The sequence below is a fragment of the Schistocerca americana genome, chromosome X (genome assembly GCF_021461395.2).
Source record: "Schistocerca americana isolate TAMUIC-IGC-003095 chromosome X, iqSchAmer2.1, whole genome shotgun sequence".
In the NCBI taxonomy this organism is placed as follows: Eukaryota; Metazoa; Arthropoda; class Insecta; order Orthoptera; family Acrididae; genus Schistocerca; species Schistocerca americana.
In genome coordinates, this window is record NC_060130.1 from 258,845,715 (window position 1) to 258,872,711 (window position 26,997).

The window sequence follows — 26,997 nt, forward strand, 5'->3', positions numbered from 1 at the left end:
GGTATTAACACAGTGGGTGTCTGACTTACTACTTCATTATCGCTAATAATGATTTTTGCTGGTATTGAACCCAATCTTTAATACAGACTCAGATTAGGAATGGTGGTAGCTTTTGTCACTGACAACAGGCTGTATTGTTAAAAAAAAAAAAGGCTCCAATGGAAATGAAAGAGTTTCATGCTCCATAGCGAGCTTTGCAGCTACACAGAGAAGTGTTAACCCTGTTAGCTACAATTATAAAGGGATTACTCATCTAGGTAACAGATATATTAGTAAAAAGATTAAATTTAAATCAAATAGAAAGAGAAAAACGCAGCTAAAACTATGTGTGAAGTGAATCTAAATTTACAAAGACTTCTCAGTAGAAAGAAATAGGAAATGAAATAGTTCGTAGAAAGCTCTCCATTACATGAACAGAAAGCTTCCTTCCTTCAAGATAAACGAAATTACAGTTAGTGGTGGAGACTGTTGTTACGTAACTGGCAGGATACCTAGGAACGCATTAGGGTTTTAGGTCGGTACTTCATTCTAGTGACTGATTTCAGAATCACATGAAACAATGTGCAGTAGATACCTTCATAAGCAGTTTTCACGATTTTTTTTACAGTTTTCGTAGTTGTTAGACATGAGATCGTGTTTCACACAAGAATTCTAAGTACTTCGCGTTCTGCATAGTTAAAGGCTGTATAATTGCGCGCCTTTTCCCCACAACTTTACCAGCATATGCGTTACACACGTATATGAGACACATATCTTCCTCTCCCTCTCTCTATCCATCTGCTTCTTCCCCATCTCTCTTTGTTCATCCCCTCCCCACCGGCTCTCTACCGAACCCCTCCTCTCTCCCTGTCTCTCCTTCCATCTTCTCTCCCCTCTCTGTCCATGTACTACAGTTTCTCTCTCTCTTTCCATCTCCTCCATCCCCTTTTGTCTGACTATCTTCTCCTTCCCCCTATAATCTACTCACCTCCTCCTTCACCCTCTTCCTCCCACCTCTCTCTCTGTCAATCTTCTGCTGCCCCCATTTCTCTTTGTATCTCCCTCCCCCCGCCCTACTCAACAAATCCATCTCTCCCCACACCCTCTCTTTATCCATCTTGTTCTCTCACTTTCTCTGTCACTCTCTTCCTCCCCCCCTCTCTGTCTATCTCTTCCTCACCTTCTCTCTGATCATCTCCTTCTGTTCCCTTTCTCTGCCTGCCTCATCCCCTCCCCTCCATCTTCTTCTTCCCTCTCCGTGCATCTACTCCTCTCCTTTTTCTCTCAGTCCATCTCCTCCGCCCCCTCATACTTCTGCCCTTCTCCTCCCGCTTCTCTCTGTGTCTACCTCCTCTTCCCATCTCTCCCCCTGTTCATTTCCTCCTCTCCTCCCTCTCTGTTCAGCCATGCTCATCTGCATGTATAGCCCTTGCAAAAAATCGATAAAGCAGGCCTGTACTGCTCCCACAGCACGGCTGTCGTCCAGGGCAGCCTACATATTGGTGGTTGTAAAACAGTTTCTTGCTTCTGATATATAGGCTGCCTTCTTGCAAAGCAAGTCGACAAGGAAGGACTACTCCCACTCAACATGCCTCTCGTACAGGGCATCCTTCATATCAGGGACTGAAAAATATTTTTTACCCAAATCTACATTCCTATGGGAGCTAGGAGATTCTAGCCCCGCAGTTCTCATACTCGTCAAGTGTGCTGTTTGTGTGCCAAGTTTGGTTGAAATCGATTCAGAGGTTCTGGATGAGATATTGGACATACATACATACACATGCTGCTTTATACATAAAGAAAGCTATGTGGAATACATTGTTAATTCTTCAGGCACAGAATTTTATGGAGAGTAAATTACTATATGTTCTTAGAACCCTTAATACAACATAGGGATAGTGGAGCCACACTTAACTCTTTGTGCGTCATCTTGTACCTTGATACAGAATTATCTTCAATTTCAAAATTTATTTGTCTTACACCTGGTTTTTTGTAATACTGCTGCTTAATTTTATTTCACTTACTGCTTGTTGGCGTGTATTATAGTAATAATGTAACAGATAGACTATTCAATAGTAACAAGATTTTCTTGACTGCAGTACTTTTACATTTCAGTTGAATGTTTGTTCCTACATACATGACCATGTTGTGCCTTGGATGATGTTTTTATATTTGGAAAAACTTTGATTTTCTGGAGCAATTTTCGTAATTTCAGAAAAAGACTGCTTCGTGTAAAAAGAGAACGCCATTATTTAAACATGGAATAATAAAATGTACTAAATTTATATTACAGAGCTAGCTAAAGTTGAAAGTCTGAAACATGTAGCAAGGTACGACACTCTATATTACTTCAGATATTGCAAATTGAGAAATTTAAGACAACATGAAAAGGGTTGGCACACAGAACTGTAGGTCCTATAGATCGCTCAGAGGTTTCAGTAATCTAGTAGAAGAAAACCACTTATACTCATTGGTAATAAAAATAATTAATTAATGAAATAATGCCATAATTTGTTGTGAGGCTTCTCAGGCATGTTTTAATTGGAAATTGGAGCATGGTAGCTAAATTATAATATGTATTAACAGTAAATAGCAAAACTAATAGGTTAGAAGATATATCAGAAAAAATTGAAAAAGAGCATTTGATATAACCTGTATGTGGAAATCCAAGTCATTTGATAATGTAAAAAAAGTTTCACCCATTAAATACAAAGGTTTACTTATATTTTACATGCAATAAGGATATTTCAAAGATTGCGAGTTATATCACACTGATATACAAGGGACGTCCACAAAATAAATTCCGTTTGGTTATATAGAACAAACGTGTACAGATACAGAAATAAATATTTGTTGTACAGAAATCTACAGCTGTTAAACTACTTTTCCACATAGCTTCCGAAATTTTGTAGGCACTTGTCATAACTGGCACATTTTTGTATGTCTTCTTCATAGAAGGTTGCCGCATGTGTATTCAACCATGTGGTAACATGTTCTTTCAGCTCGTTGCCATCGTTGAAATTTTGATCACAAAGGTTAGATTTTAGGTGTAAGAAAAGATGAAAGTAGCTAGGAACGAGGTCTGGGCTGTATGGAGGATGATCAAACGCGGCCCAGTGAAATTCCCATTAGAGTTGTTTGGTCACATTCGCCGTGTGAGGTCGGGCATTATCGTGGAAAAAAGACCACCTTTTGACAGTAATCCTCGGAGCTTATTCTGTATTGCGCGGCGCAATTTTTTAATGGTCTCGCAGTAACCATGCCCATTGATTGTTTGGCCTTGTGGTAAGAAATCAATCAGCAAAATGCCTTTTCTGTTCCAAAGAACGGTGCACATGACTTTTTGAGGTCTCAAGATTTGCTTAGCTTAACCTTGGTTGGGGATGAAGTGTGCCTCCATTCCATTGATTGCCGTTTTGTTTCAGGGGTGTCGTATGATACCCAAGTTTCATCCCACGTGACTATCTGAGAAAGAAAACCATCGTCTTCTTCATTGTAGCGTCTCGAAAACTGAAGTGCACTGCCCATCTGTTGTTTTTTGTGTTGTTCAGTAAGAATTTTGGGTACCCAACATGAGCAAAGTTTTCAAAATTTCAGTTTTTAAGTAACAATTTCATGAATTGGTGATCGTGAGATTTACAGAACTTCCATAGCAAGGACACTTAGTGTAGAGTTACGGTTGTGCTTAATCTTCTCTTCAATTGTGTGAACTAGTTCATCAGTAACCACAGATGGGCGTTCACTTCGTTCTTCATCGCGCACATGATCACGTCCTTCATTGAACTGTCTGACCCATCTTCCAACCATCGAATAACTCATAGCATTTTCTCCGTAAACCTCGCAGATTTGCCGATGAATTTCCTCTAGTTTAACTTTCTTTGCATTTAGAAAACGAATCACGGATCTGATTTCACACGTGGTGGCATTTTCAATTACTGCTGACATTACAAAGAAGCACTACAATGCACACGTCGGCAGCAGCGATCTGAAAATGGCGTACATTTCTTCTCCTTGAGTCAGAGTAACTGCCGCGCATGCTCGGAACTGCAATGGTAGCTCTGCCGCGGATAGAAATAGAAACGGAACTAACTTTGAGGATGACCCTCGTATTTGCTTACAGTTTCAGAAAACAGAGGAAAATGCTGATTCATTTTAATTTATTTAGGAAGACTGTTTCTCTTATTGAGAAAAAAATTAAGTGCAATGTCATTTCAAAGGGTTTAAAAATGAATTAATGGTCCGAGAAAATTATGAATATAATATAATATATATAATGTAACTGATCTATAACAAAAGTATGTTATGTAAAACTGAGCTACATGGTTTATGAAAAAGTAAATCTCCAATTTCATGTTGAAATTTAACAAGCGAAAATATGGTCTAAAAACCTATGATTTCAGGTTTCTGCAAGAATCAGGAATTATACTGTTTCTGAATAAGCAAGATGTGCTAATGGAGAAGATAAAGCAGGGGAAGAGCATTAGACAAAATTTCCCTGAATATGACAGCTATATAATGAATCCTAAAGGTAAATCACTTAAAACTTTTGGGTAGGTAGTTTAAAAATGATTCATAGCAAACCAAGCATTATTGAAGTATGTTATTCTCACATTAAAAATTATTTTTTTGGTATTATATTTAATTTTTCTTTCCTGACATTTCTACTAGATGTTGATATTTTTTTATAGTATGACCTTGTTGAAGATATTTATGCTAATAGTTTTGTGCAATATGGAAGTGGTAATTAAAAAATGAAAAAGTATTTAATAAAAAGAAAATAATGTACATAACTATAACAGAAATTAGTGTAACCTTTATGGTTGCTGTATGATGAATATAGAATTTAACAGATAGAAACTGCATCTACAATTTTTGCTTGGCTCTTGCCACTCACCTGGCCTCAATTATACTAATTTCTCCTTTCATTGTTTTACTACCCATACCTCTATATTGGTCTCTGGTACACATTCAGATGTTTATCATTTTTTTCTTTCACTCATTTCTTTGCAAGTTTTCTTATATATTGTTGGTTGATCATTTCTACCATTTGTATCTACTTTTTTCTTTAAGTGCTGCTACCGAGTTTTATTCATCAATGATTCTATTTCTTGCCAGTGTTTCTTGCATCTCTCACTTGTTTATCTGATTTCCATGTGTCATTTCACATAATGGTAGAAAAAATTAACGGTTATAAGAACATTATTGTTACTTTAAATAAGGAAAATCTTCATTCAGTTCACATTCTCTTTAATATAATATGTTTCTAGCATTCATCCTAGCTGGTGATGTCTTTGTACATTGTGTCTTCATGTTTAATTACAGTCAGATGTCATAATTTGTTACATCAAAATGAGAATTTCTTATTCACCAACTTAAGTACTGCACGGTTGTTAGCAACTGGACAAAATAGTACATCCACAGCTACACTTTATTGGTTTTATTTGTTCATATTTCATTCTGAATATTCACCGTATCTAGAAAAACACCTTCAGTAGAGAACAGTTTGATAAAAACAGACAATAACTAAGTGACCACAAGATAAGTCATCAGTACCAACAAATGATACTACACAATGGCAATGATTATCTAACTTATTGAAAAAAAGGTGAAATATTTTGGTTCCACAACCAATCAAGTACTGGATACAATAAATGTTCTCTTTTAGTCAAAACTGCAATAAATTTAATACTGGAAATATGGTAGGTATTATAAACATATAATACATACATATCTTTGTTACAACATGTGTGATTCAGAAACAACCAAACATCCAGTACACAATGTGCAGGCTTTTTGTTAAGCATGAAACACAAGCCAAATTTTCACCTTCAAACAGTATGGGTAAGTCATTTATTGTAAAGTAGAGGTATTGTTCTATTGTTGAGCAATGAATTTTGATGGCTGGAAATACAATTAATTAAAAAGTCACTGATGCTGCCACAATAAGAAATATTGTGGAAGTACTCTTAAAGGAGACTACTGAGGAGGGGCAAGGAATTCTTGGTTGTAAATTTGCTGTTATATATGTTGATCATATCATAGATATTATCTTATATCTGTTTTTAGTGTATCATAGCTATTCCTGCTTTGTTACTTGTTCCCAGAAGGACAGGAAGGACTTGGGTATTAAGCTTCTATTGTAAAATTTCTTAAAATCGTCTCACAGGAAATGCCTTATCAGTGTTGATCAATGTATTATGACTATCCTTTTCTGCTATAAATTCATCAGTACATATTCAGCACTTTATGCACTTACCTACAGAACATACTACAGCCCAGTGGTTTCTGTAATACTACAGAAGTGGTAAAGGAGATTATCAGAAAGAAGAAAAAGGGAAAAAATTCTAGCATTTTGTTTCCTTTGGATTTTACCTGTTGATAGTGTGATTAAAATGCATTGAAAAAAATTTTATAATTCTTTGAACAACAATGCTACATGTATGTGAACACACGAACTATTATAAAACAGTAGGATAGTAATTTTGGATATCTCATCTGTTTATTAGCTACTCTGGTAGTGAAAAAGCTTTCCTGTTGTGTCTGAATCTACATCAAAAGTTACAGAGCTTGCATCAGTACATTTCAATAAATTATGCTGTGTTCGCAAATTTAGTTTGCTATGTGTAATACCAGGAATACTTGTATTGTTGTCGTAATCTAAGGGAATACATCTGTGTTCGATTTTCACAGTCCAGGCGATACAATAGTGAATTATTACGACCATGTTGCTTTCCGTAGACATCTTTTATTTCCACTTAGTACAATACATAGCATCTGTACGACATGAAAGCACAGTGTGTACTACCTATGGCTCCAGAAGAGCGTGTATACCTCTTCTGTCAGCGAAATTATTGTTCAGAGTCCCTCACACATCTTTATAAGAGCGTGTATTTTAATATACATAGGCGTATTTTGTAACTATGCATGACACATAATCAATATGTGGTAAGTTATCACTACATTTAGTTCTTCAAGAATGTGAGCTAATATACAAAGTTCTTTCAACAATTAGTTATCATTGTTATAATGTACTACTTCCGTTTGTACATACAGCAGGTTTAAAAGACTGCAACTGGTCAAATACCACCAGATCACAGATAGATAAAATTAAAACTTTTTTGGGAACCCATATTGACTTTTTTATAAATTAAATCAACACTTGTCCATCACTCAATCACTAATTGAAATTTAAGAGTTGAAAGAAGTCTACTTGTCTTCATATCATTTCAGAGCTATTTAAGATATTTTCATTTTATTTGAAAGTAAAGTTGTATTTTAATTATTATGAAAAGACGAACAGTGTGTTCTTAATACATTTTGACAATGATTTTAATTATCCAACAGATGGCCGTTCTGATGATGAGTACCTTCGGACAAGATCTTTTATCAGAGACCTTTTCCTTGTAAGTGATGCAGTGTATAAAACGTAAATTGTTTAAATAATGTTACTTATTAACTTCATTACTACTTAACTGAGTTCAGAAATTAATTACTTTACTTAAATATATTGGAAAGCTGCCATATTTTTAAGAAAATTCTCCACTTCGAACATATTATATTTTGTTTTAGGGACAACAAAGCCTATTACTTTGTTTTTGTGATTGTAGTGTGTTGTAGTGTGTTTATAAAACTAATAGAATGTAATTTGATGTTTTTGTAAAATAGTATTACAGTTTGACCAACATCACATACAATATTCAAGTAACTTACTGCTGGAAAATGATTATCATATCGAGAAAGTGGCATGCAGCAAAGTGTTCTTCTCTGATCTTCAGATCAATGTGTCTCTAATATGTTGCCATATATTGTCATTGTTGAATGGAATGTCAAGACAATAGTGAAGGAAGATTATATGTTTAATCCCCAATCCTTCTTTAAGCAGATGACCTGTGTTAAGAATACCTGATAATTATAGCCACTGAGGTTATTAGTAATGCTACATGGTTCATTGAGACATCATCATGCATGTAAAGCATCTAATAGGGTATTCAAACATATTCTGAAATGTAGTGTTTCTTGTTGACCAGAATAAACTACATACCAATTTTTTATTTCAGCTAATAGTGGCTCTAATGGTGTGAAACTTTAACCATGTCTTGACTAATTACAAACGAAAATGCTTGCCAGTATTAATGATGTATGATAAGACTTTATTACAGTGAATACTCTACTACTGAGTGAAATATTCATTCCACAAACAAACCCCAGGGTATTCCCCTAGAGTGAGCCATTTTATGCCATTTTTCTCCCTTGTTTATCTCTGACCTATCAACACAATTTCTGATAGAGCACGTTCAGAATGCATTGGTTTTGGAATCTTAACTGTTGCACTCCATTCTGTTTCTCTATGCTTACTATGTCTCACTTGGGTTAGTATATTGCTTCCAGGTAGTGAGATGACACAATAATTAAGTCTCTTATTTTACAGGACTTTAATTCCGACTTAACCCTCTTCACTCAGATTTTCGGAGGTTTTCTTAAATGTTTGATGCTTAAGACCATTCCTCTTGATATCTGTGGAAGATACATTAGCACATTTTTTCTTTGTAAACATGTATTCTGTATTCTTGTTTTATGGCATGTTTTTAAGAGGCTTATATCCTCTTCCCACCTACCTACTTTCATTCTTGTCTGGGCAAAGAAATCCCTGTAGGTAATCTAGACACAAGTTTCATAATTGTTATGTATTACCCTGAAACCATTGTAATATTTAATACTGGTCAGCAACCTTTTTAGGCATGTTTACATGATCTAATCTTTTTCATTTATATTATTTAGGTAATACATTTTCAAAGTATTGTAGTGTTTGAAATGTTATCTAAGTAGGATTTTAAGAGTTTTATTTTTTCAGGGAATTACAACCAAAAAAACACCTGCACATCATGAATATGTTGTCTTCCATAGAGTCTCATTACCTATAGAGGACGTTATTAGGAAGAGAGGTTTCTACTACCATTTTACAACAGCTACAGATACTAACAACATAAAAATGGTTTTTGAAGATGTCCATTCAATGATATTAGCTGAAAATTTGAGTGTTGCTGGACTAGAGTAAAATGACACTGTGTATTAACATCCAGAAAAGATTTAGCTGTTGGTCTGAAATTTTTTAAATATATGCACATAGACTAAAATGTCATATGATGGTACATGTTTCAAGCTTTAATGTGACTATACTGTATACAACGGAAATCATAGCAGTAGGCTCAGCACATTACAGCAAGTTTATTATCACTAATACTAGTATTGTATACACCAAAACAATTGGATTAACAGCATTAAATTGTAATATTCTCCTCTGGTTCAATCATTTGCTTTGGAATAATCACATGTTTAGAACAATCAAATCCTCACTTTGAGAATAATCAGAAATGAGAAGTGATCTGAAACCATTATTGTACTTCAAAAAATGATATATCTTTAAACTTATTTAATTTTTTTGTTTTTAATGTATGTGCATGTACATGGCTATTTGTGCTCATCCTCTTAAAGTGTGAAATGTTTCAAATTTCAGCATATCAATTGAAGTATTTATTTACTCTAAATAATGCTAAGATTGAAATAAACAAAAAAAGTGCAAAAATTGCGTTTTATAGCTTATTTTGTTCTGAATCAGGAAAATCAGGAAATGAAATTTCTGCTGTCCCAATTTTAAGTGATGCAGATTGATTGAATGTAAGATACTTTGATTTTTATGGTTTTCTCATTCACCCAATTTTGTTATACTACTTGCCTGTAAGTTTGCATCCATTTTCAATTAGAGGCTTACATGATCATAAACAAGTCAATTTTGTTGCTTAAGCTTCTATACGCAAATTGTGGTGGACAAAGATATACATCAGGAATCTCAGAAATTGGGCACTTGACAAAATAGTGCAAAATTAGATGTTTGGAGTAAAGGGAATAAATTTCTCATGTATACAAAACAGAAAAAAACCTAATGAAGAAGTATTAACAGCAAGAAATACATGTAAGTAAACAAAGAAATTCTTTTTGTAAGTAACTATTTGCATTTTTAAACATCAAAAATATTTATATACTTGCAATTGCAAAATAATTCGAAAAAAATTGTAAATAAAGCTCATTTCATATAACTGTCATTAAATATAGTGAATATGGTCTAATAAATAATGATAATGATGATGATGATGATGATGATGATGACCCTGAAATACAATAGTAGTATACCTTCGCAAATGGGAGGAAAGATGATGGTATCCAATTTCCGAACACCATTCTGTGTATCATTGCTCTGAGCCATTTTCCAAACCTCTCTAATGTATTATGGAACTTGTGACAGTTGTTTGTGCGTTGACTGTTTTTATGGCCTTAGTGTCAGTCTACTGAAAAATAGTTCCTGGGTTTAGTTTCTGCTAACTTGTTTTAATTCTTCTGTTGTGGTGAGTTCTAATTTGAAGTATAGTCAATCTCATGAGGTCAGCATGGATTGAGTTACATAAATAATTTATTTAAAAGAAGTCACTGACACAAATCATTGATGTTAATTCCAGATGAAGGGCTGTGGGGTGCATGAAATTATATTGCAGTATTGTCAATGTTGTAAGACACTGCTGACAATGATTCATCCATTTTTTAATTATTAGATGAACAGTGTATATGCTGGCAAGTGTGGAAAATTCTACACTTGCTGTTTTGAAGACAAACACAGTGATATATAGGACAAAAAATTCCCCTGGCTATTTGCATGTCACAATAAACATTTAGCATATCATTCAGTGGTAAAAAGTTGCAACAATAAACTACTTGTACTACAACCTTACATATAACACAAGTTACAGATTGTCCCCTAATACCATTAGTTGGTCATGCACTTTCCATTATTTCGTTTCATGTGTTGAGTATATTATCATAGGTACGACATATATTTTAAAATACTTATAGGAAAATGCTTACCATCAATGAACATCTCATCTAAACTGATTTTTAAAATATAGGGCACAACAAATATACTTGTTTTAGAAATGCTAGGAAATATATCTACTTATTATATGTGGAAAAAATCTGATACAAAAGTGCAGTATTTGTCAAACAGTTGTTTGTTCAAAGTAACAGGAAAACACACTTACAAAGCACAATAAGGAAGAAAGAAGAGAAGAAAGACACAAAGAAAGGAAAAAAAGGTACATCACAGAAAAGATACATGGTCATAAATTTGATGTGTATTTTTATGATTACGCTATCTTCACAGGCGCTGTATTAATCACCTAAGGTATGGTGGGATATGATTATTTCTTCAATTTCTTACTGCCATTTTCACTGATTTTGGTAAATTCCTCCAAGTCTGATTTCCTATTAAATTACAAGGATAACTTCCATGACACAAATTGCCAGTATTTAATTTGCTGGGATAGGTTCATTGCAAAGGTATCCAAGTGCTGACAGCATCCTCTTACACATTTATCTAAATATGTATGGTAATCGTTCAAATTGATGTTGTGAAAACACTAATGTCATGTGAGTCTAGCATTATATCCAAACTACTTTTTACAGCTTTGTCCCCTCACTTCAGTTGTCTATGCCATTCACCAACAACAGAGTTAACGGCTTTTAACAATCCATCGTTCTTCTATTCTTGGGTAGTTTTTACAGTTTTACATAGTTACCTACAGGGTATGTATGGAACAGCTGTTCTTGAAAATATATTAATGAAAGCTCTAGATACTGTCACCGCAATCTTCATTAGCCATTCAGCTAAATGTATTTCTCCTTAACTGATTCTTCCATCACTTCTTAGCAGAATAACTTTGTAATTACAAATGAATAGCATAATGTTGTGTATGTTCTAAGGAATTAATTTATTTTTGTTAACTGCTTACTAGGCTATCATCAGACTATAATTGATTTTTCCCATCAATGAAGATACAATATTTGTGAAAAATCTCAGAAAAAAATAGTACACATCAAGAGAAAGATACGAACACAGAGTAAATGTAAACCTCGACAGTGCAGTAGTAATGCAATTAAAAATGTTAAAGTACATTAAATTTAGCGTAAGTGCAATATAGTCAAATGATATTACAGTGCTAATTCTAATTATAAATTAAGCTAAAACATTAAGAGTTTCTGGGAAGATATTCCTCAGTGAAGCAGGAGTGGCCCAACAGAAAGTTATTTAATTCAGTCTTAAACTTCACTATGTCAGCCACATGACATTTAGCGTGTTGCGGTTGGTTGTTGCGTACTCATGTATGAGGGGTCTTCAGAAAGTTATTTTGTTATGGAAAGTCAAGTCACCTTTATTCAATGCTACACAACACTTCAAAGTTACGTTGATGCATGACACTACTTTCGAGCAGTCACCAACTGTCAGTAAACAACGGTCAGAAAGTTCTACCAGTCGTTCAATTTCTCGACAACTTGGTAACGGAGCCATTCCAGAAGCGCTGTGCGCTCATTGCTGCAAAGTCTCCTTCCCCCCAGACGTTCTTTTAGCTTGTCGAAAACATGGAAACCGAATGGATTAACGTATCCTTCCTTTCTGATCAGAATCACTCATATCTGGGCTGCCTTGGTCAAATTGTTGGCACCATTCCACTACGACTAGACACGGCATTTAACTTCGTCTATATACCGCCAGAACTTCACGGCGAATGTGTGCAATTTAAATGTTTTGCTCGCGGGAATCGTACTGTTCTGCACACTTCAAATTTGGAGTACGTTACCAACTGCCGCATCGTTTTACTCGCATACTGCAATGCACCTGTTAACCGTACCTCATCGGAACCGCCCCTGTAGAAAACCTGGAACATGTACTCTCTTCTGGCAATGTGTCAGTCGTGTGGCGCAATGACATTAATGTGAGACGAAATGTGTAACTTACTTTATGAAATAACTACGTATCTGACTCCTATCATGTCATCGTTCGTGTGTAAAGCTTCAGCAGATGCAACAGGATAATTCGTTGACGGACCCAACCTGCCTGTTTCATTGTACAACAGACAACGGGGATACCTAGAAGGTGTAGTGCCGTTATGAGACTAGATGTCGCCATTTTGAACGGTTCCTATGATTTCAGGCTGTTGCTGTAAGCTGTCAGATATTTATATCAACAATCGAATAAATATTCATTTCTTTATTTCAGATATTTATTTCTAGGTATTCAGCTTAGGATCCTCTAGCACCTATAAAATGTAGAATTTGGGACAACCTGTATAGGCTACCACGTTGTGTTCCCTAACACTGTACAGATTAATAGAATATCCGGCGAATTGCATCAACCGCCTTGAAGTGTGTCTAGAGCGAAATCTGAGATTGCAAGAGCTACAATGTGGCCATTTCTCAGTAAGAGTAGTTTGGGATGTTGCTTCTGTAGGTGTAAATACAGCAGAAAAGAACTACATGGCTGTGTCGATGGCTTAATAACTGGCCACGACTACTTCGATGTAAAATAAAGTTATAATTTTAGGCCTATACAAATTTCTTCTTATCTACTAAACTGATGTACTGGAAAATTTTTATTCTGCAGTGCAGCTGACAAGTGCGTGAGGGAACAGTGAGCAATGCCCATGCAGATCTAGATATTACGGTCAACCAATAGTGGCTCTGATTTCGGGTCAAGACTGATGTCCACTCTGCTACGTGCAATTCCAGAGCATAAGAATAATGTACCTTGAAGAGGTTGACAGTGCGATGAATCAGATATATGTAAAGTATTTAACAATCATTTTCTGAGGGTTGGTGGTGAATTAAATGAAAATTTAGTTTCTACAGGGAATCATATAACTCTCATTGAAAATGCGTTTCCGAGATTGATCTCTGAAATACTCCTCTGTGATACAGACAAGGGGGAGATTGCGTCAATAATTAAGTCACTGAAGACTAAGGACTCTCACGGATATGATGGAGTGCTTAGCAGAATATTAAAGTACTGTGCTGCACATGTTAGCCCTGTATTTAGCCATATTGTAATTTTTCCTTTGGGAATGGTCAGTTTCATGAACGATTTAAGTGCTCAGGGGTAAAGCTGCTTTATAAAAAGGGAGAAAGGGATAATGTAGACAATTTTAGACCTATTTCCATGCCATCAGTATTTTCAAAAGTTATGGTGGTGGTGGTTAGTGTTTAACGTCCCGTCGACAACGAGGTCGTTAGAGACGGAGCGCAAGCTCGGGTTAGGGAAGGATTGGGAAGGAAATCGGCCGTGCCCTTTTAAAGGAACCATCCCGACATTTGCCTGAAACGATTTAGGGAAATCACGGAAAACCTAAATCAGGATGGCCGGAGACGGGATTGAACCGTCGTCCTCCCGAATGCGAGTCCAGTGTGCTAACCACTGCGCCACCTCGCTCGGTCAAAAGTTATTGAAAAGGCTGTGTATGTAAGGATAATTGATCATTTTATATCACATAATTTTCTATCATATGTACAGTTCGGCTTTAGAAGTTGTTTAACAACTGAAAAAGCTAATTCTCTTTTCTCTATGAGGTACTGGATGGGTTAAACAAAATGTTTCGAACGATAGGGATATTTTTTGATTTAACTAAGGCGTTTGATTGTGTTGATCAAAAAAATATTGCTCCAGAAGTGGGACCATTACAGAATACGGGGAGTAGCTCACAATTGGTTCATCTCTTACTTAGGCAACTGACAGCAAAAGATCATTATTCACAGTGTTGAGAATGGCTGTGATGTGGGGTCTGAATGGGGTATGGTCAAGTGGGGGGTGCCCCAGGAATTTGTGCTGGGACCACTCTTGTTCCTTATTTATATAAATAATATGCCCTCTAATATTACGAGTAACTCTAAAATATTTGTATTTGCTGATGACACTAGCTTGGAAGAAAAGGATGCTGTGTGCAATATTGGCTCGCTTTCAAATAGGGCAGTTCATGACATAAGTTCTTGGCTTCTAGGAAATAAACTAACGCTAAATCACGGCAAGACTCAGTTTTTACAGTTTCTAACACACAATTAAACGAAACCTGACGTTTTAATTTAACAGAATGGGCATGTGATTAGTGAAACTGAACAGTTCAAATTTCGAGGCGTTTAGACAGATAGTAAACTGTCGTGGAAAGCCCACGTTCAGGATCTTGTTCAAAGACTTAATGCTGCCATTTTTACTATTCGAACGGTACCTGAAGTGAGTGATTGTTCGATACGAAAATTAGTCTACTTTGCTTATTTTCATTCGCTTATGTCTTATGGTATTATATTTTGGGCTGATTCTTCCCATTCTAAAAGGATATTTTTGACTCATAAACGGGCGGTTTGGGCAATAAGTGGTGTAAGTTCACGAAACTCTTGTCGACCCCTGTTAACGAATCTGGGTATTTTGACATTGTCCTCTCAACATATATATTCCTTACTGTCATTTTTTGTTACCAATGTTAGCTTATTCCCAAGAATAAGCAGTTTTCACTCAATTAATACTCGGCAGAAATCAAACCTGCATTTGGATCGGACTTCCTCAGCGCTTGTGCAGAAAGGTGTGCAGTATACTGCTGCATTCATTTCCAATAAACTACCACTAGAACTCAAAAATCTTAGCAGTAATCCACACGCTTTCAAATCGAAACTGAAGAGTTTCCTTATGGGTCACTCCTTCTACTCTGTCGAGGATTTCCTTGAAAAATTGAACTGATTCTTCTTGTATTGTTGCTTACGTTTACTTAAACTTATGGCTTGACTTTTTTCGGATTCATAAACATTTTATTTTATCTGTTATTAGTTTTATGCTATAATTTCATGTACTGAAACGTTCCATGGCCTTGGAGATTTGCTCCTCAATTTGGTCCTACGGAACTTGACGTGTAAATAAATAAATAAATAATGAAATGAAGAATCTGGAATATTTTAGCGCTACTGTACTTGCTTAAACAGTATTTACGCTCCATCGTCAACCCCATCATAGACAAATGAATAAAACTATAAAAAGTTAAATGTAGACAAAGTGACAAAGCATTGTCGAAAGTCTGTGTGAAACAGTTTAAAAACCGTTGTCATTCATTTATGATGAAATCAAGACTATATTTGGCTGCATTTCGTATTCTCAATCACAATACGATACTTCAGCAAATGTGGCAATAAGGCAACTACTGTACCTCTAGCGAGAATAAACATGAAGAAAGAAAAACTAAAGAGAAACAGAAGCTCTTAGAAGTGCACCGTCTTGATTTTCGTCAACGCTTCTGCCGCCGTGTCGGGATGTGCCACGGATGAGTAATCTTCCACCCAATCAAGTGGTTCTAGTTCTGAAGTGGGATGTACGTTCCGTCGCCGCTAACGTTGTTATCTTCAAGGAGGAAAGTCCTGTGCGCCATCTGTTCGTGAATCGTGTAAACTTTGGCCTGTAAGTAACCACGTTTTCACGAGTATCTTGTCTCTGAGGTTAAGACGGATAACAAGTTCGGAACATTCTGAGAACGTCGAAAACGGCATGAAAACCATTGGCAGGCTAGTAGCTATAGAAGACCAACCCAGCGTATGGGTTCGGGCCTAGTCTTGCTCACCTCCACATCCTGCAAGCTAGTACGCTGCGGGTTCAGCTTCACGAAGCAGCCCAATGCCCAAGAAAACACCCTCTTATAATAGTGAATATTTTGAGTGCCATGGTTTCATTTAATGCATTCAGTTCAAGCCGGCCGGAGTGGCCGAGCGGTTCTAGGCGCTACAGTCTGGAACCGCGCGACCGCTACGGTCGCAGGTTCGAATCCTGCCTCGGGCATGGATGTGTGTGATGTCCTTAGGTTAGTTAGGTTTAAGTAGTTCTAAGTTATAGGGGACTGATGACCTCAGAAGTTCAGTCCCATAGTGCTCGGAGCCTTTGGAACCATTCAATTCAAAAGCCTATGTCATATTGTGTGTCCACTGTTCAACGAGGTATAAACAATGCGTGCAGGTACACTGAGGTGAGAAAAGCCATGGGATAGCGATATGCAAACAGATGGCGCTAGTATATTGTACACAAGGTATAAAAGTGCAATACATTCTCGGAGCTGTCATTTGTTATCAGGTGATTCATGCTAAAAGGTTTCCGACGTGATTATGGTTGCACGATGGGAATTAACAAACTTTGAAAGCGGAATCGCATTTGGAGCTAGACGCATGGGACATTCCACTTCGGAAATCGTTGGGACATTCAGCATTCCGAGATAGATAGTGTCAAGAGCGTGCCGACAATATTAATTTTCGGGATTTACCTCGCACTAGGAACAACTCAGTGGTATAAAAAGAAAATGAAATTTTCGTATGGCATTGTTGGCCGGGAGGTCCCATTGGGGTTGGACCGCCAAGTGCAAGTCTTATTTCAGTCGGCGCCACACTGGACGACTTGCGGCCGATGATGAGGATAACACAACCCCCGGTCCCTGTGCGGAGAAAATTTCCAACCTGGCCGGTAATCGAACCCGGGCCCTGTGCATGGTAAGAAAGCACGTTACCACTTTTTTTGCTTTTGGCCTGGGCGGACGTCATAAGACATCCGTTAAAGTTGATCGTTGATTCCTTTTACTCAGTTTTTTATTACAGAGGGCGAGCAGCCCTCTGACCGAACACGCTGAGCTACAGTGCCGGCGTCACCACCCAACTAACCAGGCAGACAACGCTGTGATCGAAGGCCTTCACTGAACAACCGAGAGCAGCCACGTTTATGTGGAATTTTCAGAGCTAACAGACAAACAACATTGCGTGTAATAACAGCAAAAATCGATGTGAGACATACAACTAACGTTTCCGTTAGGACAGTGCTGCGAAATTTGGCGTTAATGGGCTATAGAAGCAGAGGACGCATACAAGTGCCATTCTACAACTACATCTACGTTATTATTCTGTTATTCACAATGAAGTGCCTGGCAGAGGGTTCAATGAACCACCTTCAAGCTGTCTCTCTACCGTTCGACTCTCGAACGGCGCGGGGGAAAAGCGAGCACTTACATTTTTCTGTGCGAGTCCTGATTTCTCTTATTTTATCGCGATGATCATTTCTCCCTATGTACGTGGGTGCCAACAGAATGTTTTCACAATCGGAGGAGAAAATTGGTGATTAAAATTTCATGAGAAGATGGCGTCGCAACGAAAAACGCCTTTGTTTTAATGGCAGCCACTCCAAATCACGTATCTGTGGCACTATCTCCCCTACCTCGCAATAATACAAAACGAGCTGCCCTTCTTTGTACGTTTTCGATATCATCCGTCATTCTCATCTGACGCGGATCCCACAACGCACAGCAATACTCCAGAATAGGGCGGACAAGTGTGGTGTAAGCAGTCTCTTTAGAAGACCTGTTGCACCTTCTAAGTGTTCTGCCAGTGAATCGCAATCTTTGGTTGGCTCTACCCACAACATTATTTATGTGATCGCTCCAATTTAGGGTATTTGTAATTGTAATCCCTAAGTATTTAGTTGAATTTACAGCCTTCACATTTGTGTGACTTATGGCGTAATCGAAATTTAGCGGATTTATTTTGGTACTCATATGAATAACTTCACACTCTTCTTTATTCAGGGTCAATTGCCACTTTTCGCACCATACAGATATCTTATCTAAATCATTTTGCAATTCGTTTTGGTCAACTGATGACTTTACAAGACGGTAAATGACAGCATAATCTACAAACAATCTAAGACGGCTGCTGAGATTGTCTCCTATGTCGTTAATATAGATCTGGACCAATTGAGGGCCTATAACACTTCCTAGGGGAGCGCCGGATATTATTTCTGTTTTAGTTGTGACTTTCCGTCTACTACTACGAACTGTGACCTTTCTGACAGGAAATCACGAATCCAGTCGCACAACTGAGGTTATATTCCATAGCACGCAGTTTGGTTAGAAGACGCTTGTGAGGAACGTTGTCGAAAGCCTTCTGGAAATCTAAAAATATGGAATCAATTTGACATCCTCCGTCGATAGCACTCATTACTTCATGAGTATAAAGGGCTACTTGTGTTTGGCAAGAACGATATCTTCTGAATCCGTGCTGACTACGTGCCAATAAATCGTTTTCTTCGAGGTACTTCATAATGTTCGAATACGGTATATGTTCCAAAAACCTACTGCAACTCGACGTTAGTGAAATGGGCCTGTAATTCAACATAATACTCCTACTTCCCTTTTTGGGTATTGGTGTGACCTGAGCAATTTTCCAGTCTTTAGGTACGGATCTTTCTGTGAGCGAGCGGTTGTATGTAATTGCTAAATATGGAGCTATTGTATCAGCATACTCTGAGAGGAACCTGACTGGTATACAATCTGGACCGGAAGCCTTGCTTTTATTAAGTCATTTAAGCTGCTATCATGATGGCAGTTGGTAAGAGCTGATGTTGAGATTCAAGACCCCACGAAGCCATGGGCCCAAGTTGTCAACAAGGCACTCTGTAGCTGATGGTGGTTCCATATTAGTGTGGGCTGCGTTTTCATGGAATGGACTGTATCTTCTGGTCAACCGAACCGATCATTGGCTGGAATTGGTTATGCTCGGCTGCAGGAAGACTATTTGGACTCATTCATGGACCTCACGCTCCCAAACAACTATGGAATTTTTACGGATGACAACGGGCCATGTCACCGGTTTGAAGAATATTGTGGACAATTCGAGCGAATGGTTTGGCCACCCAGATTGTCCGACATGAGTCCCATCGAACATATATGGGACATAATCGAGAGGTCAGTTTGTGCACAAAATCCTGCACAGACAACACTTTCGCAATTATGGACGGCTCTAGAGGCAGCGTGACTCAGTATTCCTGTAGGGGACTTCAGCGACTTGTTGAGTCCATGCCACGCCGAGATGCTGCGCTACACCGGGCAAATGGAGGTCCGACACGATAATGGGAGGCATCCCAAGACTTTTGTCACCTCGGTGTATACAGCGCTTATATTGTAGCTTATCGTTAACTAAAGCACGAAGGTGCTACTGTTATTAATCAGTAACTTAATCTCAGCTAATAGAAACTACGTATTCTGTATGATGCTAACGTGATTCAGTCTCAAAATTCAACCTGCTATGTCGTCACCATAAGCCATTAGTTACTCACTACTATAGATAAAGAGCTCCTCTAGACATTTTTGTGCAATACGTCCTTAACCTAAAAGCATGCGTGTTGTTACTAATGTCCCAATATTTTCTAATGCCATCCATCCGCACTGCATTAGATATCTTTATCTTTCTTATTTCTTTCAATCCAGAAAAGAAAGATGTTGGTTCATCCACCAACCACTGACTTGGGTGCATGTCAGCTCACCTCCATTTCACAGTTAGGTCTTCCTATATAGTTTATATACTTGACCTACACTACTGGCGATTAAAATTGCTACACCAATAAGAAATGCAGATGACAAACGGGTATTCATTGGACCAATATATTATACTAGAACTGACATGAGACTACATTTTCAAGCAATTTGGGTGCATAGATCCTGAGAAATCAGTAACCAGAACAACCACCTCTGGCCGTAATAACGGCCTTGATACGCCTGGGCATTGAGTCAAACAGAGCTTGGATGGCGTGTACAGGTACAGCTGCCCATGCAGCAGCAACACGATACCACAGTTCATCAAGAATAGTGACTGGCGTATTGTGACGAGCCAGTTGCTCGGCCACCATTGACCAGGCGTTTTCAATTGGTGACAGATCTGGAGAATGTGCTGGCCAGGGCAGCAGTCGAACATTTTCTGTATCCAGAAAGGCCCGTCAGGACCCGCAACATGCGGTCGTGCATTATCCTGCTGAAAAGTAGGGTTTCGCAGGGATCGAATGAAGGGTAGAGCCACGTGTCGTAATACATATGAAATGTAACGTCCACTGTTCAAAGTGCGGTCAATGCGAACAAAAGTTGACCGAGACGCTTCACCAATGGCGGTAGTTGTCTTGCAAACGTCACCATCTGTTGACTCAGGGATCGAGACGTGGGTGCACGATCCGTTACAGCCATGCGGATAAGATGCCTGTCATCTCGACTGCTAGTGATACGACGCCGTTGGGATCCAGCACGGCGTTGCGTATTACCCTCCTGAAGCCATCGATTCCGTATTGTGCTAACAGTCATTGGATAGCGACCAACGCGAACAGCAAGGTCTCGATACGATAAACCGCAATCGCGATAGGCTACAACCCGATCTCTATCAAAGACGGAAACGTGATGGTACGCATTTCTTCTCGTTACACGAGGTATCACAACAACGTTTCACCAGGCAACGCCGGTCAACTGCTGTTTGCGTATGAGAAATCGGTTGGAAACTTTCCTCATGTCAGCACGTTGTAGGTGTCGCCACCGGCGTCAAATTGTATGAATGCTCTGAAAAGCTAATCATTTGCATATCACAGTATCTTCTTCCTGTCGGTTAAATTTCGCGTCTGTAGCACGTCATCTTCATGGTGTAGCATTTTTCATGGCCAGTAGTGTATAAGTTAGTTTTAACCTTTGCTGGCCGTTGTGGCCGAGTGGTTCTAGGCGCTTCATTCTGGATCCGCGCGACCGCTACGGTCGGAGGTTCGAATCTTGCCTCTGGCGTGGATGTGTATGATGTCCTTAGGTTAGTTAGGTTTAAGTAGTTCTAAGTTCTAGAGGACTGATGACCTCAGATGTTAAGTCTCATAGTGCTCACAGCCATTTGAACCATTTTAACCTTTCCTAGCAACTGTTAGTTACAGAGCAGCACATCGAAACAACAACCTCGTTGATAAAACACGACAACAGCCTCTGTAATGTGTAAATTATGTACACTGTGACTTCTGATTTCGTGTGGAAATGCGAAGAAATGAGAAACGTTCAAGGTTAACGTTCGTCGTTCATGATTAATGTGTGAGTAGTAGCTCCATTGAGAAAGTGTAGGGACGGAATTAGGACGTGAACTTGTTGAAGGACGTATCCCCATATTCGTCTGAAATGATTTAGGGAATCCATGACAATACTACATCAGGATAGCCGGATGTGTATCTGAAACGTGTTCCTTCTAGAAAATACGCATTATCTGCTAATGGAATGTTTAATTTTCTTGTTATTTTTTATTTAATTTATTACTCTCTCGCTTGAAGATGTTTTGAAACATTATAATATGAACAGAAACAATATTAAACCTGTTCCATTCATCTATATCTATACTCTGTAGCATCTATAGTTTCTTAAAAGAAAGTTAATCTCGAAAATTCGGAGAAAATCTACAAAACACTTTCCATGTATGTTGATCGAGATAAGAATCCGGATGTCCAGACACTTTCTTAGTAAGTCTAATTAGAAATAAAAGGTGTTGAGTAAATCAAGAGACGAGGTGAATGTGACTTGATGTTATTAATAAAGTAAAAGCTCTAACTGATCATACAGTTTCAGAAAAAAGAAAACGGTATCTACTCCAAAGAGAAGAAGTAGGCACCTCACTTTGAATATCACCATGATCTGTTAGAATGTGATGGTTGTATGTATGAGAAGTAAATGGTTTAATCGTTTTAAATATGTATTTTTTATATTAATTTTTCACTTTCAGGTCTTCTGGTGAAAACCGTTAATACCTACTGATACTCATTGATTCACGTTAGTGATACAATACACCAGCAGATATAATGAACTGCATGAAGTCACCAATCGCGGGACATTTACGTTTCACGGAGGAAGCTTTATTATTAGGTGTGTAGTTAGTAAGAATTTTACAGGAAAACGACAGAAATTCTTGGTTAGAGAGTTGCGTATCGTTGCTTATTCTTATGAGTTAGCTGATGAATGGCACTGATCGTTTCTTTCCAGAATTGCTGCAGGTTTTGGTAAATGAAGTCTTTGGGTCATCTTTAACGAACGGAGGTAAATGATTTATCAATAATAAGGGAGAAGGAGATAAAAAATATAGCAAATGAAACAGATGAATGGGAATACATGCGTGTAAAACATGAGATTGACGCAAAATGCAAAATGGCTAATCAGAAATGTCTAGAGGACAAATGCAAAGCCGTAGAAGCATGCATAACTAGGGGAAGGATAGATGTTGTCTGTAGGAAAATTAACGAGACTATTGGAGAAAAAGAAGCAGCTGTATGAATATTAGATGGAAAGCCAGTACTAAGGAAACAACGGAAAGTTGTAAGATGGAAGGAATACATAGAGCGTCTATGTTATAGAAAGAAAAGAGGAAGTAAGTGAAGATGCGATATGAGATGATACTGCAAGAAGAATTTGATAGGGTGCTGAAAGACGTAAGTGGAAACGAGGTCCCTGGAGTAGACGACATTCCCTCAGAATTATTGAGACCCTTGGGAGAGCCAGCCATGAAAAATTATTTCACCTGATGTGCAAGATGTATGAAACAGGCGAAATATCCTCAGACGTCAGGAAGATAGTAAGAATTTCAATTCCAAAGAAAGCAGCTGCCGCATGATGTGAACACTACCGAAAGCATCAGTTTAATAAGTGATGGTTGCAAAATATTGACTCGAATTATTTACAGAAGAACGGAAAAACTGGTGTAGGCCGAGCTTGGGGAAGAACAGTTTGGATTTCGGAGAAATGTAGGTACACGTGAGGCAGTATCGACCCTACAACTTATCCTAGAAAATTAGGCTGAAGAAACCAAAACTATGTTCGCAGCGTTTGTAGATTTAGACAAAGGTTTTGATAATGTTAACTGGACTAGACTCTTTGAAATCTGGAAGGTACAAAGCATAAAATAAAGGAAGCGAAAGATTATTTACAGTCTGCACAGTTACTGGACGATAGCTATAAGAGTCGAAGGAGATGGAAGAGAAACCATAGATGAGAAGGGAGTAAGATAAGGTTGTAGCCTATCCCTGATGTTATTCAATCTGTACAATGAGTAAACTGCGAAGGAAACGAAGGAAAAGTTTGGAAAGGGAATTAAAGTTCAGTGATAAGAAACAAAAACTTAGATAATTACTATTAAAAACAGTCTTGATCACGATTTATTTAACAAGGTGACCGGTTTCGGCCACTACTGTGGTCATCTTCAGACCATTGAGTAGACAGAAAGGGGTTCCTACTCAATGGTCTGAAGATGGCCACAGTAGTGGTCGAAACCGGTCACCTTGTTAAATAAATCGTGATCAAGACTGTTTTTAATAGTAATTATTTACAAGACATTGATCACTGCTGTTCCCGTAATGCATTCAAAAGTAAAAACTTAGAGGTTTGACAATGCCGTTACAGTTCTGTCAGCGTCGTCTGAGAGTTTGGAAGAGTAGTTCAGCAGAGTGAATACTGTCTCGAAAAGAGATTATAAAATGACCACTAATTAAAGTAAAACAAGTGTAATGGAATGTAGTTGAATTAAATCGGGCGGTACTGAGCGAGTTAGATAGGAAATGAAACACTGAAAGTTGTAGATGGATTTGTTATTTGGATAGGAAAGTAACTGATGATGGTAGAAGGATGGAAGATATAAAATACAGACTATCGACAACAAGAAAAGCATTTATGGAAAAGAGGAATTTATTAGCATCTAATATAAATGTAACAGTTAAGAAATATTTTGTGAGGGTATTTGTTTGAAGTGCAGCCCGTATGGAAGTGAAACGTGGACGATAGGTAATTTAGACAAGAAGAGAGTAGAAGGGTTTGAAATGTTGTGTTATAGAAATAACACAATCTAATAACAAATGACCGAGCGAGGTGGCGCAGTGGTTAGACACTGGACTCGCGTTCGGGAGGATGAGGTTCAACCCCGTATCCGGCCATCCTGATTTAGGTTTTCCGTGATTTCCCTAAATCGCTCCAGGCAAATGCCGGGGTGGTTCCTTTGAAAGGGCACGGCTGACTTCCTTCCCCATCCTTCCCTAATCCGATGAGACCGATGACCTCGCTGTTTGGTCTCTTCTCCCAAACAACCCAACTAATAACAAATGAGGAGGTACTGAAGCGAATCGAGGGAAAAATGTACGGAATATCTTGACTAAAACAAGAGATCGATTGATAGTACATATCCTAAGGCATCAAAGATTGTCAGTTTGGTAGTGGAAGGTTGTATGGGGATAAAAATTGTAGAGGGAGGCCAGTGCTTGAATACAATAAGCAGGTTTAGGTGGTTGTAGGTTGCGGTAGTTATGCTGAGATAAAAACGCTCGCACAGATAGACCAGGACGGAGAGGTGCTAAGTCAGACCAGTCTGTGAACTAAAGACCACAAGAGCAACATAACAGAGAAGTAGTTCTCTCGGTAAAACTTGGCATCGAACCCCACGAGATAATGCTACACGTTTGACGAGACAAAGATGTGCAATGTTGCGGACATCGATTCTCAGATATGTAACCATTGCTATCAAGATTTATTGATAACGCAGCTAATGTTGTAATGTCTGGAAAGACCGCATGAAGTGTTTCTGCTAAACGATAACGCTCGCAACAAGTCGAAGTCCAGCTTTTTGTCAGTGCTGTAGAATTTCCTCTTTCCTCGTTACAGTCTACGCGATATAGTTCTGTATGTTCTCATTTTTTGTACAGAATAAGAAGATTGTTTGGAAGTACAGGAAGTCGACAAAAATATGGAAACACCACCAACATTACCATGCCTGATACGTTGTAGGTAAACCGTTCGCATTCGAAACAGCTTCCAGTCGCCTAGGAATGGATAATTACAGGTACTGTATGGTTTTAAAGGGAATCTTATACCAGTCTATATACTAAGATGGTATCTGTTCTTTCGGACATGCAGCTCGTTAGAATGAAATTACAATGAAATGAACACACTTAGCTGCTTTCAAGCGTTGACATACGTGAACGGGGACAGATGAAAATGTGTGCCCCGACCGGGACTCAAACCTGGGGTCTCCTGTTTACATGGTAGAAGCTCTATCCATCTTTTTTTTTTGTTCTATATTGTTCGTTGAATTTGTTCGTGGCGGACGTCCGTTGACACCCGTTCAGGTTGTTCGTTGATCCGTTCACTCAGTTTTTTTATTACCCATCTGAGCCACCGAGGACACAGAGGATAACGCGACTGCAGGGATTTATCTCTGGAACGCCTCCCGCGAAATATATATATAGTTAAGGCTCACCGGCCACTTGACCATCTTCTTCTTCTGTGCGAATGCACAAACAGTGCCCGAACTCTTACAGGAATCGGCAACGCCCCGCGAGTAATGAGTATAATAGGCGGGGGCGCTACGAATGTAGTGCGGGACAATACGTTGAGAATGTGGGTTTCGCGGGAGGCGTGCCAGAGATAAATCCCTGCAGTCGCGCTATCCTCTGTATCCTCGGTGGCTCAGATGGATAGAGCGTCTGCCATATAGGCAGGAGATCCCGGGTGCGAGGCCCGGTCGGGGCTCACATTTTCATCTGTCCCCGTTGACATATGTCAACGCCTGAAAGCAGCTAAGGGTGTTCATTTCATTGTAATTTATACCAGTCTTCCTACAAAATAGTGGCAAGTTCACATAACCATGATGGTGGTGATAGGGATTACACACCCTCCTCTCAAAAGGAGACGACATAGGCTCAGTAATACTGAGATCTAGTGCCTGTGGTGGGCGGGTGATATGCGACAGTTCATCTCCGTCCTCACAATACCAGTCTGAACGATGGGAGCTGAGTCAACAGGGCCCCTGTCGTCTTGAAACACATCATCTCCTTTGGGTGGACAAACATTGTACCATGTGATGGACCTGATCAGCCAAAATGGTTACACAACCCTTGGCAGTAATGCGACCTTGCAGTTTAACCACGGGGCCAATGGAATATCGCAATACGGCTGTCCAAATTATCACCAAACCCCCACCATGTTACGCTCTTGGGACGTAAATTCAGCCAAAAGTTGGAAACAATGTGAGACAAGACTCATCCGACCAAATGACATTCTCCATAGTCCATGTTTTATGGCTTCGGCACCACTTCTTCCTGCTACGGCCATTTGCATCACTGTTGGGTGGTTTTGGAATTCCAGCGCGTCTGCGATTCCCTTCTTGTTGTTTCGGTGGCAGTAACTTTTTGCAGTTGTCTTTCTTTAATTTTTCGTCAAATGGTTCAAATGGCTCTGAGCACTACGGGACTTAACTTCTGAGGTCATCAGTCCCCTAGGACTTAGAACTACTTAAACCTAACTAACCCAAGGACATCACACA

General features: G+C 38.6%; 1 protein-coding gene across 1 annotated transcript in view; it reads left to right on the plus strand.

Moving 5' to 3' along the window:
- The window catches only part of LOC124556646 (guanine nucleotide-binding protein G(f) subunit alpha), a 70,319-nt gene extending 60,602 nt beyond the window's left edge, over positions 1-9,717 (plus strand). The window contains exons 9-11 of the mRNA XM_047130613.1: positions 4,380-4,507; positions 7,324-7,382; positions 8,831-9,717. Of these exons, the coding sequence (XP_046986569.1) occupies positions 4,380-4,507; positions 7,324-7,382; positions 8,831-9,034 (391 nt within the window). The 3' untranslated portion in view covers positions 9,035-9,717. The remainder of the gene's footprint in view (positions 1-4,379; positions 4,508-7,323; positions 7,383-8,830) is intronic.
- Positions 9,718-26,997: the final 17,280 nt, after the last annotated feature.